Source organism: Mesoplodon bidens, assembly GCF_964165515.1.
Source record: "Mesoplodon bidens genome assembly, chromosome: 13".
Classification (NCBI taxonomy): Eukaryota; Metazoa; Chordata; class Mammalia; order Artiodactyla; family Ziphiidae; genus Mesoplodon; species Mesoplodon bidens.
Window position 1 is genome coordinate 77,801,951 of NC_138169.1, and position 19,654 is coordinate 77,821,604.

The window sequence follows — 19,654 nt, forward strand, 5'->3', positions numbered from 1 at the left end:
AAGCCCTATGCTGATATTCTTATATTGTTCACTTAGGATACCATTACTCCTTTCTCTTTCCCTGCCCCCTCCCAACAGGCATCAAAATAATGCAAAACCAAAATTTTATCAATATAACAATATATCAATATATAAAGATTTTAAACAAGAGGTAAGTGGAAAGCAATCTGAAGAAGGTTTGTGGGAAAACATGAATAAAACTTTTAGTCTGTGTCTTTAGAGAAGATGAAACAGTTTCTTGGCCGGTTCCCCAGAATCTATATCGATGCATTAAATGTAACATAAATGACCAGAGCTGTGCGGTGATGCAGGCCAAGTCACTCTCTGGTGGACCACTGGCCGTCAAGATGGACAGCCCCTCTATCTAGAGCCTCCATATGATACTTTCAGCTAATAATAGTCTGCAGGCTTCCTGTGGATAATGACATCTGCTCAGCCCATGTCAGGCAGGCACCACGGAATTTGCAGCCACAGGTTGCATCCCCCAGGGAAATTCAAAGCAACGTTCTGCTCTGGGTTCCACAGCAACATTCAACTATTAAACTCTGAGCCACTTTACCACGTGTGCCCCATGAAGAGAAAAACAGAAACTGCGTGAAGAAAAAACACCCAAATAGGTTATTAACAAAGATAATTCTCCTTTCGCTCAGTCCCTGCTGGACTGTGCTCCATTCCCGTCTCTCTCTCTTCACCCCCGTCACCATTCCTCCACGCCCTGCATCCTGTTATAGACAGTTTTCCCTTTTTAATAAATAAGGAGGAACATTCACAGGGAGAAACGGAAGAGAAGCAGAAAGTGATGAAGTCACATTTGACCCAGTAACTGTGTCTAAAACATCGATCCAGACCTCATGTCCCTGGGGTGGGGACAGTGGACATGGGACAAGTTGGAGTTGTGCTCCGGGTTCTACACCAACACCCAAATGAGAAGAACAGAAACATTTCTTGGATGCTTCGCCTAGCACCTTATGAGCAACTTAAACGGTAAACAGTTCACCAATAATATTCTCCATTTCCTTGCCCTTTGTTATTCTACTAATTTAAAACTTTCTGTTGTTATTGAAAAAATAAATCTACCGGGGAAAACCACGAATTGCTGCCAGTTGGCAGACTCGAGAGAACATAAGCCAGGGAAGTGTGAGTTACAATTTGTTAGAATTCCAGTCTGTACATGCAGACAGACATGGAAAATGTGGGTAATTAAGTAATTCAGGCAAAACCCTGTCTATCTCTCTTTTTATTTGAGCTTCTGGCCAAGATGAAGTTGAAAGAAAGAGTGTATAGGCTTGTGAAAGTGAATCAGAGGGTGGGGTTAAGGAAAGGGTGGTGCTAGAAGTTTTAAAAATTATTTCTACAGTCAAAGGTCACTTAACTCAGCCACGGTCTCTTACTAAAGGAACCAGTTGCCAATTCTGCTCCCGTGTAAGAAAACAAGGTATTGTAAATAGTTCTTTGTTTTAAAATGTTTGTTTATGTTTTCTTTGTTGAAGTACCTAGCTAAAGAACAGTTTATCAAGACTCCCACAAAACAGAAATAATAGATGAAGGCCAGCCCCCAGGAATTCTGTGCAAGTCTGAGAGATTGAACCCTGAGCTGCTTCAAAGTTGGTACTAGAAAGAGGGCTAAGCGGGAGAGAGCATTTACTTCCAAAGACGTCAGAAAGACAGTTTTACTGTGAATCGTGAAACTATGAATGGAGTTTTCTCCAGTCACATTTTTGGCTTTGCTACCTTTGTATCTGTCAACACAGGTAAAAAGAAATAGGGTATTCTCAGAAGTATTGAACCGAATCCCTTCTAACCCTTCAGAAGAGTGGACGTGGCAACATGAATTTGAGCTTGGTCACTAATGTAGGGAACTAATGATTTGACTGTCTACCCTCCCGCCCACGCACACCTTTGTGTCTTGGCTACCATTCCACGGGCCATTAGCTTTCTTCTCTTTCGTGGAATAATCTAAGTCCCTAACCTTACATTCCATGCTCATCATAAATCCTCCCAGACTATTAATTCCCTCAGAAGTGGCTTTAGGTAAATATAGAATTGCTGCGGATTCGGGGGGTCATTTTCTGATATGCACAACTCCACCAAGTAGGCAATATCATCAGTATCATCGGAAAGTCAGGAGGCCTTGGATGTCCTCTAATGGAAAAGGGGAAGAGAGTCCTTCTCGCTCCCTCCTCCAGCTCATCATCATCCCTCTTTTCTTCCTCCTCCTGTTCATCCTCTTTCGTCACCCAATCCCTCCCTTTTACCGTAAAACCTTAAAGACAGTAACATATAATGACAAAAGCATTTGTATTTAGAGTCCAGAGAATGGGACTGCAGCGATAGCTCTGCTGTTAGTTAGCTGTGCATGTTAGCCAGCACATTTAACCTCTCTGGGCCTCAGTTTCCTAGCAGATAAAATGAAGCATTTGATTAGAGGGACTCCAAGGTTCTTTCCAACTCTGATTTGCGAAGAGTATGTGTATCTTTTTCTTTTTTTTGGCGATACGCGGGCCTCTCACTGTTGTGGCCTCTCCCGTTGCGGAGCACAGGCTCCGGACGCGCAGGCTCAGCGGCCATGGCTCACGGGCCCAGCCGCTCCGCGGGACGTGGGATCTTCCCGGACCGGGGCACGAACCCGTGTCCCCTGCATTGGCAGGCGGACTCTCAACCACTGCGCCACCAGGGAAGCCCGAGTATGTGTATCTTTGATGAGACATATTGATGAGTGATACTATCCTTTTCTTATTTTCATATTTCTTTAGCTAAGCCCCTTTACAGATTGAGATTTTCCATATTTTACATATGTATGTATATTTATATGTATGTAAACTGATATATCCATATACCTTCTGAAAATTGCAAAAGAGCCGTTCATTCTGAAAAGGGCATAGTTGGCTTCTGACCTAGACATTTATAGGCTTTTCTGAAAAGATCACTGTTGAACCCTTGTAATGGATAAATTATTTCATGTAGAATCTCATCCCCAAATTCTGCATCTTTCAGAAAGCACTTTTCACTGCCGGGATAATTTTACCCAGCACTGGCTGGCTTAGCACTTCTATACTTTTTTTTAAAGGCAGGAATTATTTTTCTTGTATGGTCTGGGCTACACCTGATATTTTAATGATATTAATGAGAGAATTAATGAAGTTGAAGATACCTGGATATTAACTTTCCACAAGAAATTAGCTTTTTCATTAGAGAGAGTTATTGTTTTCAGGGGTTCGTTACAAGTAACTAAACTTTAGAATAACCATAAATCCTAAGTAGAAAGATAAAAATCCTCGGCCTTAAAATAGTAGTTTCTCCCCTCCTCCCTTCATAGTGATTATGCTTTGGCCATGGAGCCAAGCATTTTCCATATGAAAGAATTCATGAGTTCTTAAAAGATAAAGCTTAATACACAGGCAGTAAGCAAAGCATCATTTGAATGAATATAGCTGTAAAGAAAATAGGGAGGTTATTTCCAAGACAGCATTGGATCTGTCAAGGGAAATACTTATACACAAGTTTCGAACATTTTATGAGGGTGTAGAATTGCTACAAGAGTAGAGGTTCTTGCTTTTCTTCTTTAATAAAATAATGTTAGCCTAGGATTATCATCAGCTTCTGAAATAGGTGGGAGCTGTGACTAGGGATGATTTAGAGGCTGGGAAGCTGTTTGGTTAAGTGTAAGCCTATGACTAGGAGAGATTTCAACAGTATCACTTTAATCCAAGTCATGATGAAACCAAAACTTTGTTTACACATGCCTCTCCCTTGATTCAACCATTGAACTAGAGAGATCTTCTGACCTTTCTAAAGTTCTCATTCTAGGTTTCTCTGAGGGCCAGGTGATATCAGTGCAAGACCAAGTTCTATACAACACTGGCACTAATGGGAGTTTCTAGGCTTAGGAATTTGGTTTATTTTTAATCATTTAATCAGCTTGAGAAATTATTTGGCTATAAAATGACAATAGATTGAACTCACTATTTCTTTGATAGAGACCCAGTCTAAAAAGACTTAAATGAAAATATCAGGGTAATTAGATGTGAAATTTAGAAGTTGAACATAATATTTTTAAAAATGAGAAAGCTTGAGTTCCTTTGTTCGTTAAGATTGGTTTCAGAGGGTCTCACGTGAGTGAGAATAAAGGCAAGCAAGTCCTGAGTTCTCTACTTCTCTACAAGCATTTCCACTAAACTGTGAAAGATTTCAAGTTTAAATAGATAAAAAATGGTGGCTAGAGCCCAAACTATAAACACTCTAAAAAAGAAATAAACAAGTATTTGTAAGTTTTCATTTTGTGCAAAGTCCTGAGGTGGGTGTTATTGGATGCGCAAAGCTGAGTAAGAAAATTTTGCTCTCAAGGAAAGTATCCTAGAGTTGAAAAGATATGAATCTATGAAAACAGAACTAGCAGTATGATAAGCTCCAAGCAGGTGGCAAAAGCTATTTTATGGGTCTTTGGTGGAAGACATGCTCCTGTGAACCCCCAAGTTCAGAAAAAGCTTCCAAAGGAAAAGAAGATCTGGAGCAGAGGTGGATTTCAAGAGAATTAAGGAGGATAAAGGAACCAGGATATCATCATCAAGGTGTGAAGGAATAAAGAAGGTTAAAAAGTATAAAAATATGGATGAAAGATCAGTGAGAAAAAGTACAAAGTTGAAAAGGGGTATAATTATTCCTCATTTACTGGGTAAGGTCAGGAGGCATGTGAGGCACTGGGCTGATTCCTCTGGCATTTATATCCGGGCGTTTTCAACAGGGAGCCGCTAACTGACCAGAATCCAATTGTTCTCTCGTGTGAACTAACTCTGCAATTTGAGCCAATTCTCTTAAACTCTCTGGACTTCATTTTTAAAATATTTAAAATAATGTTGGAGTGGAATTTTTCTAAAGTTTATTCAGCCCTTATGAGTGTATATATACATATTATATATATATATATATATATATATATATATATATATATACATATATATATATATATGATCAGATTGGATAATACATTCTTTTGTCATTTCAATGAAGGGTAATTAAAAAAGATAATTATGTAAGCCAACAAGTCCATTTACAAAAGTTAAATAAATGGAAAGGATTATTAACATGTTCTCTAACTCTGCTTTATTTTTCTTAGATTTTCCCAATGGACTCTCTAGCAAAATCTGTCAACCAATTTGCTCTGGAGCTTAGCAAAAAGCTAGCTGAATCTGCTGAGGGTAAAAATATCTTTTTTTCTCCTTGGGGCATCTCAACCTCCTTGGCCATGGTGTATTTGGGCACCAAAGGCACCACTGCAGCCCAAATGTCCCAGGTGAGTGAGAAAGGTCAACCATCCTCTGTTGCCTTAAAATGAAATGCTTTTCTTGTCTTTTGTTCACTTCTCTCCTGAAATCCAAATAGCCCACGTTTTACAACCACATCCTCCAAAATAAAAGACACACTTAAATAAATTTTCTAGACCATAAAAAGAAATCTGAGAAAGTGAATCAATTTGAAAACTCTTTCTAGGAATACCGTTTAAGAACCTGTGTTCTCTGGCAAAATCAAATGGAGAGATGATGAGGTTATCGAGTTTGGTTCAACACCAAAAACAATTTTATTTTGATTATTAAAATATTTCAAGAAAGTAATGGCTCATACTTTAAATAATAGTATTAGTCATCATCTTTCTAATCTCAGAAGGATTTTCTTGAAGAAAAAAATAGAAAAATGAAGTGAACCCTGTTCCTCATGCTTTGTTTGGTTGTTACTTTGTTTGGTCCCTGGTTGTCTAGATGAATCTAAAGAGCCCATTAAGGGCATTAAAATAGCAAAACAGGATTATTGTATAAGCAATTATCAATTTGATGTAAGCATCCTCAAATCATAGCGAGTGTATGTGTATGTGTGTAGCCTTACATAGCAAAACATACCAAATAGCCATATATATGTGTATCTGTACCTATGCATGTGTAAACATAAAAATATACGTGTGTGTTTTAAGTAAAAATAAAAATAGAAGAGAGTAAATTCAGCTCTAAATCTACGATTGAAAGGCCAAGTGACAGAATTTCCACCAAGAGGCTGGCCTCTGTGACAAGTATGGAAATGGGCGCAGCCAGCAGTTCTGAATGAGACAGGCAGAATACATATTCTGTCAGTTTGGGTCTAGGATATCCCCCTTATGCTCGTAATTTACAAGATATTGTGTGGTTTATAAATAGCAACAACAAAATCTTTGTTCACAGAAAAATCCTGGTTCACAGCTAGTTAATAATTGGCTCATTATTAAAAGGTTTAACTATGAATGTGATAGACAATCTTAGATAAACGTCAATTTGCTTCCGCTCCATATAAATATATTGCTGGGTGCTGCTTACCCTTGTTTTATTTCAATGTCACTGAAATATTAACAGCTTCAGTTTGCAATTGAGACTAACGAGTTGCTTAGGCACCTCCCCTTTTTCTTCCCTATGGCAAGTGGTTCCTGTCTGTCACCATGTGTCAGCACAAACTTTGGTAAAATAGACTTTATTCCTTTCTGTAAGCTGGGTCCAGGATGCATGCAGGAGATGGCTTTGTTTTCTCAGGGGAAACACAATGTCCACATCCTTCCTGTGACCTTTCACATGAATTGCTGGGGTGAAGACAATGACTCTATCTCCATACGTCAGATGGTGGTAGGCAGTGAAAACTGAAGCGCTTAAGTAGAAAAAACAACTAAAATTCCCGAATTTTCCAGATAACTGGGGCAATGGTGGCATTTGCTTAAATTATCTAAGTGATGGTCTCAGTTGAATACCTAGGCTTCTTTTCAAAACAATCATAGATAAAAATGAAACTTGGAAAACATGAGAATTTTACCTCTAAGGCTATTCTCAACATTATCCTCAACGTCCCATGAAAAGTATTAAAATAAAGAGACTAGCAACTTAAATTCAACTTAAAAATTTATTTAAAAGAAGCTCTTGACTTACTCTTATTAGGTCAGGTAATACACCATTTAAGTCAAATCAGCGCTCCCTTGGTTCATTAATTATATGTTTTGTATCTATAGGAACAAATGGCTTGTAGTTGCTGATGTGTATTTCATATGATTACATCTCTGCAAAGTGCACTCACATATTGCCTTTTTATTGAAATTACAGGTTCTTCAGTTTAGCAGAGACCAGGACAGCAAATCTTGTCCTGACAGTTTTGAAAAGAACAGGAAAATGGTATGTCTTATATTTCAATATCTACTTGATAATTAAGGAGAAAGCACTTTTGGCACATGTATTTTAGTGGCTAAATTAAGCAACCTTTAATAGGTAACTTTTCTTTAAAATATATGTTAAAATTATGGGAAATTTTTTAGAGTGCAGAATGTCTACACTTTATGGAAGGGTAATATTCTTTTCCCTTATCTCTTCCTTTCCTTCCTCTTCAAAACTACTCTACTTTCAACACTGTTCTTACTTCTGAAAACTCTTTCAACATTGTTCTTACTTCTGCATACTAAGTGTGAAGAAAATGATGTCCCAACAGCTATTACATTCCTGCACTAATAATACTAAAGAGAATATTTTTTTATCTACCATACAATCGATTTCGGCCTTTTTTCATCAACTTTATCATTTCATTTACTGTAAGTTGTTCGTATACACTTAGTTCTTGTTCAACATTTTTATTTGACCAATTTATTTTCTTTTAAAGGAATTCAACGTAGGCAAGGCTGAAGAAATATGCTCTAATTTCCAGACGCTTATCTCAGAAATCAACAATCCCAGCAATGCTGGCATACTTAAAACAGCCAACAGGATCTATGGGGAGAAAACGTATCCATTTCACAATGTAAGTGCAAACATCTTATTTCAAGCTGACAGGGAGGAGTCACATGAGATCAATCAATAAGCTCTTTGTACTTTTCTCCAGGGATCCCAGGGACAATCTTAATGTACATGGAGTATGTGGTCAGCGTTTCTGATAAACAATCATTTAGCCTGACCAATGTGTCAAGTTGTAAAGGAAACCAATCACATATTTCAAACCAACTCTGGTGATCAGATCTTTATGCCCAGAATAAAGGGGTACACCCCAGGAACAACCCACGAAGGCTCATAGAAATGTGGTTTATATAATCCCTGGGCCAACATTTGTTTCATGGGAAACAGAGCAAAAGATATAGAATAACTGGATATGGTGAGTCTGACGGAGCCGAGGGTGGTGTGGCCATAGGAGTGTGGCAGGAGACTGTGCCCTCAAGGGCAAAGTTGACTTTGGGATCAGGTAAGTCACTTCACATCTTGACTTCAGACACTTTAAGAAAGATTCTTAACATGGAATTGAATCAACTTTTCTGCTCTGATGGCTGAGACACCCACAGTGCAGACCATGACTTCATCCTCAGTTCAGATGCAAGGGCTCCCCAGAGGAGTCAACTCCAAACCAAGCCAAGCATTTACTCCTTTCATGTTTGTCCATCACATCCTTTGGCACGCTTCAGAAGAAAGCCAGAGGACCCAGGCTTACCAGTGGGTAAGGAGTAAGGAAATTGAATAGGGAGACGGATAGCAACAGGAAAAGTCAAGCTATCTTGTGATTTCAAGCAGTGTTATCCCTGCCCATACCCAGTGAATTCCGGGGAGCTCAGAACTTGGGCTTTGCTATTACTAAAGGCGAAAAAGCAGCCAAGGGAAGTCTTAAAGACATGTTTATTACGGGTAGTCTCATGCACTCAGGTTTGATTCATAAGTAGGAGAGATGACTGAGCTGGGTGGGCACTTGGTAAAAAGAAGCACACAGAGATACAAAATGGTGCGTCTTTTAAAATATCCACAAGGCCTAGCTGTGCACAGAGTGGTCGATCAGAACCCACGAGTCAAGACAAGGAGTAGGTACCTCGAGAATGTTTACGTTTTCTTTTTACTGGATTATAAATTGTACAGAACGTAGACTTCATAATCTCCAAACCACTGCCTGGAAGCTGAATTAACTCAACACTTTTGAACTGCACACAATTCCTCCATAAACTGAAGGAACGCCACAGCTGTCCTGGGGAATAAATTATGTTTCAAGGCAGGAGCCCTCCTAAGCAGCAACCTTGGTTATAGCCCACTTAGGATGATGGCCACTGAGGGTAGCGTCAATGGCCCGAAGGAAGAAGCCTGCTTTTTCCCTTAGAATACCTGACGAAACCTTTGACCGGTCTTGGAAATCGGTTTTTATGGCAGCCTGTAGTTTCCCTCAGAAGCCCTCCCCAGGCTCTTGGGTGTTTAGAGTCCATAGACGGCAGCTGCCAGACCCAGGGTTCTCAATCTGGCTCCATCTCTGCCACAGAAAGCCCAGTACTCCTTGGCTGGAGTCGCTCCTGGGATTCCTAGAATGGTCCTGCTTTCCATCCCAGCCCCATTTCCCAAGGACGAATAAAAACAGACGAAGATGTCGACGCTCCGGAGCTGTGGGAGACGGGCCTTCCTTCCATACCTGCGGCTCTGCATGGCTCGTCCGTGCCCAGCTAAGTTTACACAGGGCGGTGTTTAGTTTTTAACCAAAGCTGGAGTGTGGAAAGATTGAGGGAGCAATGGGGTGGCAGTTTGTAATCGTCCATCTAGCTGGGTTTGTTTGGTTTTTTTTGGATAATCTAAATAGACCTGTTTATCGATTCTGGAAACATTCTACAAAAGGAGATTTTACCTGTATCTTCCAGAAATATTTACAAGACATGAAAACATACTTTGGCTCAGAGCCACAGTCTGTGAACTTTATGGAAGCTTCTGACCAAATCAGAAAGGAGATCAACTCTTGGGTTGAAAGCCAGACTGAAGGTAAGCCTTCTCCAAGGTACTGAGCAGCGTGCTTTCTCCAAGTATCGCTTTGTTATTTTGAATTTGTGTTATGTGTAAGTATAGGCATTTCTTAAATAGAACTGTGGACACATCCTAAATATTCAAAACATTTGTTTTATTCATGCCCATAATTTTTGACTTATAGCTTTTGCAATAAATCTTATCTAAAACAGACGAGACAACCATTTTACCAAGTAGACAAGAAAATGATCAGATTCCACTAATTCCAAGGAGGACTCCAGGGATAAAAGGCAGAAAAATGCAAAAAAGGAATTTTGGAATACTGCTGCACTTGCGGTTTCTAAAGAAAAGTAGCTGCTGATGAACCATGAAAATGTAGCAGCAGGAAATGTACTACATAATCTTCAGTAATTTTCAAACTAGGTCATATATTAGCTTAGAGTATGGGCTGAGCTCTTGTAACAAAGAGACCCAAAATACAATATCTTAATAAGATAGAAGTTTATCTCTGACCTAATAGTCACAAGGTAGATACGCATTCTGTTCCATGAAGGCATCCAGAGACCCCGACTGTGGGTTAGCTCTGCCATCAAGACATGGCTTTTATATTTGTCTAAGGTGATTCTTACAGTTGTCAGTTTTACAGTCGGCAGGAAATAGGGAAAATAAAGCCTCTTTGCTTTTAAGGGGATGCCCTGAAACTTTCACACACACCAGTTCCACTCATATCCCAAATTTGGATACATGGCACATTTTATGCTCTGGTGACCAACTTGTCCTAGTTTGCCTGGGACTTTCCTGGCTTTAGTATCTGAAGATGTGTTGGTCCTAGGCAAACCGGGATAGTCGGTTGCCCAGACTTGCTGTAATAAAGGTCTTTAAAATGTAGTTTTTAGCTGGGTAGCCACATGCTACCTAAAATTTAAGCATTCTATTTCTAAAAAGGGAATAGTAGAGGGATTCTTATAGGCGATTTAGCAGTTTTTTTATGATGATCCTTATTTTAGAAATGAGGAAGCTGAGGCTTTAGAGAAACTGTTACCAAGATCAGATAATTTAAAGCTTCAGAAATAGGACTGAAATTTAAGTCAGTTTAGCTCAGAAGTCTGAACTCATTTCAATATTCCACGCTTCCTTTTCAATCGATAGGTCTGCTGATGGTCCATTATATCTCACAAAGAAATACCAAAGGTGTAATCGCTAATGAATATTAATGATTAAGCCTTTGCTCTGCAGCAACGAACATGGAATGTTTGGGTAATCCCCCTCCCCCCAAACTTCAGAGTTCATTTGTATATTCCTGCCAGATATGCTTGCAGAGGGTCCCACATACTTTAAACTCGACATACTGAAGTCATATTCAGAACGGCTTATCCACACCTTGCCCTCTCCATGCACTCATTCTCCATCCCGGCGGATGGGTGGCTACCACACACTTGCCCAGATCAGAAGTCCGAGAGGTACTCTAAACTCTCCCCTTTCCTTTGCCTCCTCCTGTGTGTTTCTCAGTTCATCTTTCCTTTCCAATCTCTTCCTCCTCTGCTCTCGGCTTTGTCATCATTTATCTGTGTTAATGTAATAATCTGTTTCTCATCTTGCTCCCCTCAAATGCCACCTCCACTCAGCCATCAGAATGACCTCCCTAAAATGGGAATTCGACCAAGTGGACCACGTACTCAAAATCCATCATGGTGCCCCACGTCCTACAGGATGAATTCAAGCTGCCTAAACTGACGTAGAAGGTCCAACAGGACCGTGAAGTCTTGTCTGTCTCTCCACTTCAACTCTTGTCATTCTCTGACTCAAAGCTGATACTCAGGAATTCTAAGTGGCACAGAGTCCCTGGAACTCCCTGTGCTACCTCACGACCCCATGCATTTGCTCATGTGTCCCTTCAATTCGAAACACGGTCCCCTCCCCTGCCACTCCCAGCCCCTTCATGGCCACTGGAGTTGAAGTCCCTGCCTCCCCCACTAAACTCAAGGACACCAAGCACAGTAATACTACCTTATTTGAGTTCCTGCTTTGAATCACTAATAGATAACAGCCCTCCTCAGGGTAGCTATTCAGAGCAATGTTTATTGAAGTGAATTGAGGAAGTTGGCAGCCCTAAATTCTCAGTTCCTTTTTCATTGAACTAGTGACTCAGAAGCCATGGTGAGGCAACAGTGACCATGATCCTTAACTTATGCCTGATTTGGATTCATCTAAAAGTAAGTCTGTTTTGAGAACTACAGATTAGCTAGCATTTACAGAAAGGGAATTCCTTGCACTGTTCCAGTTCACATGAGGACCAAATGTGATTGTATAAGCAAAAGCACATTGTAATATACAACACAAACTCAATGTAGTAGAAGTAGGAGCAAGCATAGTGCTGGAGCTGAACTAAATCTCAGCTCTCAAGTTCCTACCCTGTGCCCACTCTGTTCTCTGGAAGACAGGTGGGGACCCTACAGACAGGAAGGCAGGGAGCAACTCATCTGCTATCTTTCGCCCCAGCAAAGCCTTTCTGAGCTGAGCGGAGAGTCATTGTCTGACAAGGCATGAGCTCGGTTTGCATAAGGATCCTTGCCGTGCTTCCCCCGCACAGGCTGACACATTCAAGGAGCATGACAGGATCCATCTCTCTAGATCAGGGGTCCCCAACCCCCGGGCCTGGGCCTGTTAGGAACCGGCACGCACAGCAGGAGGTGCGCATTGGGCAGGTGAGGAAGCTTCATCTGCCGCTCCCCATCACTCCCTGTCGCTCGCATTACCACCTGAGCCATCCCCGCCCGCCCATCCCCACACCCCAACTCCCAGCCCTGGTCCGTGGAAAAATTGTCTTCCACAAAACCGGTCCTTGGTGCCAAAAACTTTGAGGACTGCTGCTCTAGATTACAGAGCTGTCCGGATCTTCCTGTGATGATACAAATATGCCGTAAATCCTAGGGCTGCCATAACAAATTACCACAAACTGTGTGGTTTAAACCAATAGAAATATATTCTCTCATAGTTCTGGAAGCTGCAAGTCCGAAGTTAAGGTGTTAGCAGGGGCCTTGCTCCCTTGGAAAGCTTCAGGGAAGAAACCGTTCCATGCCTGTCTCCTAGTTGCTGATGGTTATTGGCAATCCTTGGCTTGTAGACACATCTCTCCAATCTCTGCCTCTGTTGATACATAACTTTCTTCTTTGTCTCTCCTATGTCTCCATGTTTTCACACTCTGTGTGTCTGTGTCCAAATTTCTCTCCTCTTATAAGAATACCAGTCATTGAATTAGAGCCCACCCTAATCCAGTATGACTTCATTTTAACTTGACTGCATCTGCAAAGACTCTGTTTCAAAATAAGATCACACTCACAGGGACTAGAGGTTAGGATTTAACATATCTTTTTGGATGACACAATTCAGCCCACAAAAGTAATATTCTCACAAAAATTTATAACCTAAATATTATCTTGAGGAAGCATCAGACAAACCTGAACTGAGAATTGAGCATTCTACAAATATTTTTCAAAAGTATCAAGGTCATGAATGACAAAGAATGAATGAGGAATGAAAGAAAAAGACTAAAGGGGACTAAAAGGAAATGACAACTAAATGCAACTTGAGCTCTTGGATTGATTTCTGGTCCAGGAAAAAAAGGACTTTATTGGAACAACAGATGAAATTTAAATAGGATCTGTTAATAATATTCTATTAATACTAACTTCCTGGCTTGGATCACTGGTGGATACAAGATGTTATCATTTAACGGTATTTCATAATCATCATTTTTATGTGTGGCGTTTCACCAGGATGTAACTATATCATTTGAAATCTGTCCTTTTGCTCTTTTAGGAAAAATCCTGAATCTCCTACCTGATGATGCTGTGGATTCTGCAACCAGAATGGTTCTGGTAAATGCCCTTTACTTTAAAAGAATTTGGGAACATCAATTCTTGGTCCAAAATACCACAGAAAAGCCTTTCAGAATAAACAAGGTAGGAACCTGTTAATAACCAGTATGAATTTTTACATGGCATTGCAAAGGGAATTCTAATTTAAATTTATTCTCTCTGACTATATGCTCCTGTAAACTATGGCTCTTACTAGGGCAGGGATGACTGTGCTAAAATCCCCAGTTCCATCCTACCTGGAAATTCCCCTTTCATTATTTTTTCTCTGAAAATAGACTATTCACATATGTTATTACTCAGTCCTTGCTGCTTTTGTTTCACCATTGGCTTTACTAAAAATTCATAATGTCATGTATCTACCATTACAGTATTATACAGAATACTTTCATTGTCCTAAAAATGCCCTGTGCTCCAAACATTCATCTCTCCCTCTAAATCCCTGGCAACCACTGATCTTTTTACGGTCTCTACAGTTTTGCCTTTTTCGGAATGCCGTATAATCAGAATTGCATAGTATGTAGCCTTTTCAGACTGTCTTCTTCCACTTAGCGATATGTATTTAAAGTTCCTCCATGCCTTTTTATGGCTTGATAGATCATTTCACTTTGTTGCAGAATACTATTCCATTGTATGGATGTAGTAGTTTGTTTATCCATTCACCTTACTGAAGAGCATTTTGGTTGCTTCCAGTTTTTAGCAATTATGATTAAAACTGCTATAAACATTTGCATGCAAGATTTTGTGTGGACACGTTTTAAACTCATTTCGGTAATTACCCAGGAGCACAGTTGCTGGATCACATGGTAAGACTGTATTTAGCTTTGTAAGTAACCACCGTACTGTCATCCAACGTGGCTTCCATTTTGCATTCTCACTGGCAGAGAATGTAAGTTCCACCCTCGCTAGAAGTTTATGTTATCAGTGTTTTGAACTTTTAGCCATTCTATTAGATCTGTAGTGGTATCTTCACTGTTTTAATTTGCAATTCCCTAAGGACATAAGATTGAACATCTTTTCATATGCTGTAGGTCTGCCTTTGGTGAGGTATCAGTTCAGATCTTTCGCCTGTTTTTAAAATTGGGTTTTTTGCCTCATAATTGTTGAGTTTTAAGAGTTCTTTTCAAATTTTGGATACCAGTCCTTTATCAATTATGTGTTTTGAAACTCTTATCTCCTAGTTTATTGCTTGTCTTTTCATTCTCTTAGTGAATTTCAGTTTTATGATACTAAAATACCCTCACACAAAAACGAAAACCACAAATGTTTGTGTGTGAAATGCACCTTACTCAGTTTCTGAATCATTGGCATTTACATAGTTTGCATAAGACTCCTTTAAGTGTTTGGTAGAATCCAGCTTGCCATGATTTATAGAGGATGCCGTAACAGTGTCAGAGAAAGAAACTCCCACATCATTTATCGATGATGTTATCCAGTAGAACACATATTTCCAGAAAACAAGGTTTGAATAATTTTATTCAGCATTTAGCAGAGGATCACTAGCTTTGCCAGTGTCCCAGACTACTGGGAACCAATGATGCTAAAGAATTAAGGATTTGGTGGAACACCTCCCCAGTGATTTTGCTACATATATTCTACAGACTACAAGCAAACCAGTGCAAATGATGTCCATGAAAGAAAAACTTCCAGTATTCTACATAGAAAAGCCACAAGCCATAGGCCTTCAACTCTTCTATGAGAGCCGTGACCTCAGCCTACTCATACTACTGCCAGAAGACATCAGTGGGCTGGATCAGGTAAAGGGATCAGCTTATTCACCCCTACCTTCTTTCCTCTCCCCTTTGGTAACAAGTTTGTTTTCTATATCTGTGAGTCTGTGTCTGTTCTGCATATACATTTATTTGTATGGAAAAAAACTTTAAAAAAAGACATCAGTCTGTCTGATATGAAGAGGGTTCTAGTGTTTATCCCTCCTGGGAAAAACATAAAGACACGATCTCCCAGTTCTTTAATTTCTGCAGAGGAAGGCAACCAACGTACCTTGAGCCCTAGGTACTGTATGTTTACATCATTTAAGCTTTACAAAACTTTGTCAGGTTGATATAACTATCCCTCAGGAAGGTTAAGTAATCTATAGATACCTTTAGCAGAGGGCAGTCACACAAACCACACAAACAACAGATTGAGATATTTACTGTCAGTCACAAAGCTGTGTGGATTGATCATAACAATCTTTCATTTAATATAGGTCTTTCTTCTCCTTCCGATAGGACTTACCTAATTAACTTTTTAATCACTTGCATTAACCTAGCCTTAGACATATGTTTAAAAACATTAAATGGGGGCTTCCCTGGTGGCGCAGTGGTTGAGAGTCCGCCTGCCGATGCAGGGGACACGGGTTCGTGACCCGGTCCGGGAAGATCCCACGTGCCGTGGAGCGGCTGGGCCCGTGAGCCATGGCCGCTGAGCCTGCGCGTCCGGAGCCTGTGCTCCGCAACAGGAGAGGCCACAACAGTGAGAGGCCTGCGTACCGCAAAAACAAAAACAAAAACAAACAAAAAAAAGAAAAACATTAAATGGATTCTAAAACATTTTTTAAAACATTTTTTTATCAAGTTAACACTCTTCAGGAGATATAGTCTGTATCAGTGCATCTTCAAGTATTATTTAAGTTGTTCATCTGTTAAACTTCTCTTAAGCCTGACCTTGGTCTGACCACATTTCTGAGCAATTCGCGTGTCTAAACTGAACACTAGCTTCTCATGCAATAAGTGTTCTGTCGTTCCTTACACTGTGCCTAATTTCTCGTGTGCCAGATTCTTTATGTTTCCACCACCCTACTAGTGTGCAGAAAGATTTCTAAATAGTGTCATAAAATTTGTGAAACTGGAGAGGATAGTAGAAATAAGACCAAGTGTGAATACTAAACCATTAGAGTTACACCCTTAAAAGATAAGCCTTTCTTTTTAAAAGTGCAGGTTCCTGACCTGAAGATATTGTCACTTACTGCACATAATTTACAAATATGTCACTGATAGCAATACTTGGATCTAGAAAATTCTTAAAGTAGCAAAAGCATGTGCTTTGAAACAAACATGTTATTTAAAAAATCAAACATTGTTTATCATATATATGTACGCATATGTGTATATAATATATATTTATTGTTTAAAAAATTTTAAATATAAAGAAGAGAAAAAGCACCCTCAAAACCACTATTTAAAATGTCATTACTCTTGGGACTTCCTGGTGGTCCAGTGGTTAAGGCTGCGCTTCCAGTGCAGAGAGCGTGGGTTTGATCCCTGATCAGGGAGCTAAGATCCCACGTGCCAAGCAGTGCGGCCAAAAGGTTAAGAAAAAAAAAAGTCATTACTCTTAAGATTGGAGGATTTTCCATTTTTTGTTTTTCTTTCCTTTTTTTTTCGTAGTTTATAGTTACTAGTTTCATACTGGCGTGATTATAGGCTATAGACATTTTATCTCAGATTTTGTTTTCAAGGAATTGTCTACTATGTTAATAAAACTAAAGTTTTTTTTGTGCCCTGGCATACAACATGTCCTAGAGTATATGCTTTTGTGTTGACAACACCTAAGTGTATATTTATATTGATGTATTTGCATGTGTAGTTGATGTCTTGCATATTATCATAGAAGTACTTCCATTTCGGATCAAGGTCTAATCTAGAAAACCTATATCCTGAGAACTATTAATCTGCAAAAGGATTAGGTCAAGGATGTGTGGAGGACCTCATTATAAACAAAGAATTTCCAAATGTGTGTGTTTTGTTACCTTTGGTAATAGGAGTGACTATAATTCATTTATATAATATCTAAAGGTCTCACTCAACGAGTAGTTCTCACTCCACTTTGATATTACTGACTCTTTCTTCCTTGGCTCCAAACTGTAGCTGGAAAAAGCCATCACCTATGAGACGTTGAGTGAGTGGACCAGTGCAGACATGATGGAGCTGTGTGACGTGCAGCTGCATCTTCCCAAGTTCAAGCTGGAAGAGACCTATGATCTCAAGTCAACCCTGAGCAGTATGGGGATGAGCGATGCCTTTAACCAGAGCAAAGCAGATTTCTCAGGAATGTCTACGGAGAGAAACCTATTCCTGTCCAAAGTTTTCCATAAGTCTTTTGTGGAAATAAATGAACAAGGTACAGAGGCCGCGGCTGGTACTGGGAGTGAGGTGAGTTTTCGAATTAAACTCCCCTCCATTGAATTCAAGGCAGACCACCCGTTCCTCTTCTTCATCAGGCACAACAAAACCAACAGCATTCTATTTTACGGGAGATTCTGCTCCCCTTAAACCCTGCATCTCTCTCATCAAACAAGAGCATCTTACAGTGTGAAAAATACACATATGATGGAAAAACACAATTATAATAAAAACCAGTTTATAGCCTGGCTCTTTTTAACATATATTAGCAAAATTATCTTGAAATAATATATTCTAGTGATCCTATCATGCCTATATAGCTAGAGAGAATGGCAAATTTAACTTTTTAAACTTTTTTTTTTGCTTTCTGACATTCAGTTTTATTATTTTTTACATCTTTATTGGAGTCTAAATGCTTTACAACGTTGTGTTAGTTTCTGCTGTACAACAAAGTGAATCAGCTATATGAATACATATATCCCCATATCCCCTCCCTCTTGAGCCTCCCTCCCACCCTCCCTATCCCACCCCTCTAGGTGGTCACAAAGCACCGAGCTGATCTCCCTGTGCTATGCGGCTGCTTCCCACTAGCTATCTATTTTACATTTGGTAGTGTATATATGTCCATGCCACTCCCTCACTTCATCCCAGCTTCCCTTTCCCCGCCTGTGTCCTCAAGTCCATTCTCTACGTTTGCGTCTTTATTCCTGCCCTGCCACTAGGTTCATCAGTACGTCTTTTAGATTCCATATATATGTGTTAGCATATGGTATTTGCTTTTCTCTTTCTGACTTACTTCACTCTGTATGACAGATACTAGGTCCATCCACCTCATTACAAATAATTCAATTTTGTTCCTTTTTATGGCTGAGTAATATTCCATTGTCTATATGTGCCACATCTTCTTTATTCATTCATCTGTCTATGGACATTTAGGTTTAACATTTTATCTTAATGTGACTTTTAGTTACATTTCAGAAATTCGGTTATTCAATTAAATGCCTTAAAATGCTTGAACTACCTGGTCATTGTTTTCATTGTCACTTATTTTCACATGCATCATTTAGTGAAGAAAAAAATCTTTATAGAGGTGATATATTGATAAACAAGAATTTTCTCAAGACTATTACTCTGAGGGTTCATAAATTACCACTGTAAAATTAAATCCCCCTTTTCTGCTATTTTAAAAATACTTATGTTGACATTAATGGAAAAACTAGTGAAATCCAATGAAATCTGGAGTTTAGTTAATAGTAATGTACCAACGTTGGCTTCTTAGTTTTAAAAAAATGTTCCACTGTAATATTAGAAGCTAGCATTAGAGGAAATTGTGTCAGAAGTATATGGGAATTCCCTGTTTTATCTTTGTAACTTTCCTGTGAATTTAAAATTATTCCAAAATAAAAATACTATTGGAAAGAATTATTACGTGTGAAAGTTGTCACATTAACATCCTTGCTTTTAAAAATCCTAAGCTAGAAGAGTAGATTTCCAATTTATATAAATGTGTATTGTCAGTTATAAGAAGATATCCTTAGTAAAACTTTATCTCCATAAAATTGGCTGTGTTTTTAAAATTTCTATTAAAAATGCTCTTATGCAATGGCTCATTGGTAGTCTCATCAACTGTAATTCTAATTTTAGAGATTGAGTCTATCATTCTAGGCTGCTTTTTCCATTTTAATCTACTAAGTGAAAGATATGATCTGATATGGATCCGACATGAATGGTGTATAAACTAGTACAAGAAAATGTATTTTCTGCATCAAATCTTGGTTTGGTATCATAGAATAAAAAAAAATGATTCTATGCTTTAGCTGCAAAGATAGGAAATTGTAATATATATGACAATTTATCATATCATTATAAAACATTTTGCCTCTATCCATAATACCTCACATTAAGTAAC

At 39.2% G+C, this 19,654-nt stretch overlaps 3 protein-coding genes across 9 annotated transcripts in view; 2 read left to right on the forward strand and 1 right to left on the reverse strand.

The window, feature by feature from the left end:
• SERPINB3 (serpin family B member 3) overlaps positions 1 to 19,654 on the reverse strand; it is an 81,253-nt gene that overhangs the window by 58,074 nt on the left and 3,525 nt on the right. The window lies entirely within an intron of this gene.
• Positions 1 to 19,654, forward strand: part of LOC308626745 (uncharacterized protein) — a 56,422-nt gene that overhangs the window by 17,259 nt on the left and 19,509 nt on the right. The window lies entirely within an intron of this gene.
• Positions 849 to 19,291, forward strand: LOC308627314 (serpin B10). Of its 3 annotated transcripts, none has more exons than XM_081253301.1 (8): positions 849 to 984; positions 5,114 to 5,290; positions 7,107 to 7,175; positions 7,654 to 7,791; positions 9,647 to 9,764; positions 13,566 to 13,708; positions 15,223 to 15,378; positions 17,491 to 19,291. In XM_081253301.1, exons 2-8 carry the CDS (start codon positions 5,123 to 5,125, stop codon positions 17,893 to 17,895), a joined length of 1,197 nt encoding a protein of 398 aa, XP_081109427.1. In that variant the 5' UTR covers positions 849 to 984; positions 5,114 to 5,122; the 3' UTR covers positions 17,896 to 19,291. The 3 variants fall into 3 exon arrangements, with proteins under 3 accessions (XP_081109427.1, XP_081109426.1, XP_081109428.1); XM_081253300.1 differs by lacking the exon at positions 849 to 984 and adding an exon at positions 1,351 to 1,435 and having other exon boundaries at positions 17,491 to 19,289; XM_081253302.1 differs by lacking the exon at positions 849 to 984 and adding an exon at positions 4,461 to 4,568.

Bases quoted from the DNA above. Each gene is read 5' to 3' on its own strand.
- LOC308627314 (XM_081253301.1), top strand. From the start codon at position 5,123: ATGGACTCTCTAGCAAAATCTGTCAACCAATTTGCTCTGGAGCTTAGC. The intron at 13,709-15,222 runs GTAGGAACCTGT...TATATTCTACAG, and splicing joins AGCCTTTCAGAATAAACAAG to ACTACAAGCAAACCAGTGCA. The intron at 15,379-17,490 runs GTAAAGGGATCA...TCCAAACTGTAG, and splicing joins ACATCAGTGGGCTGGATCAG to CTGGAAAAAGCCATCACCTA.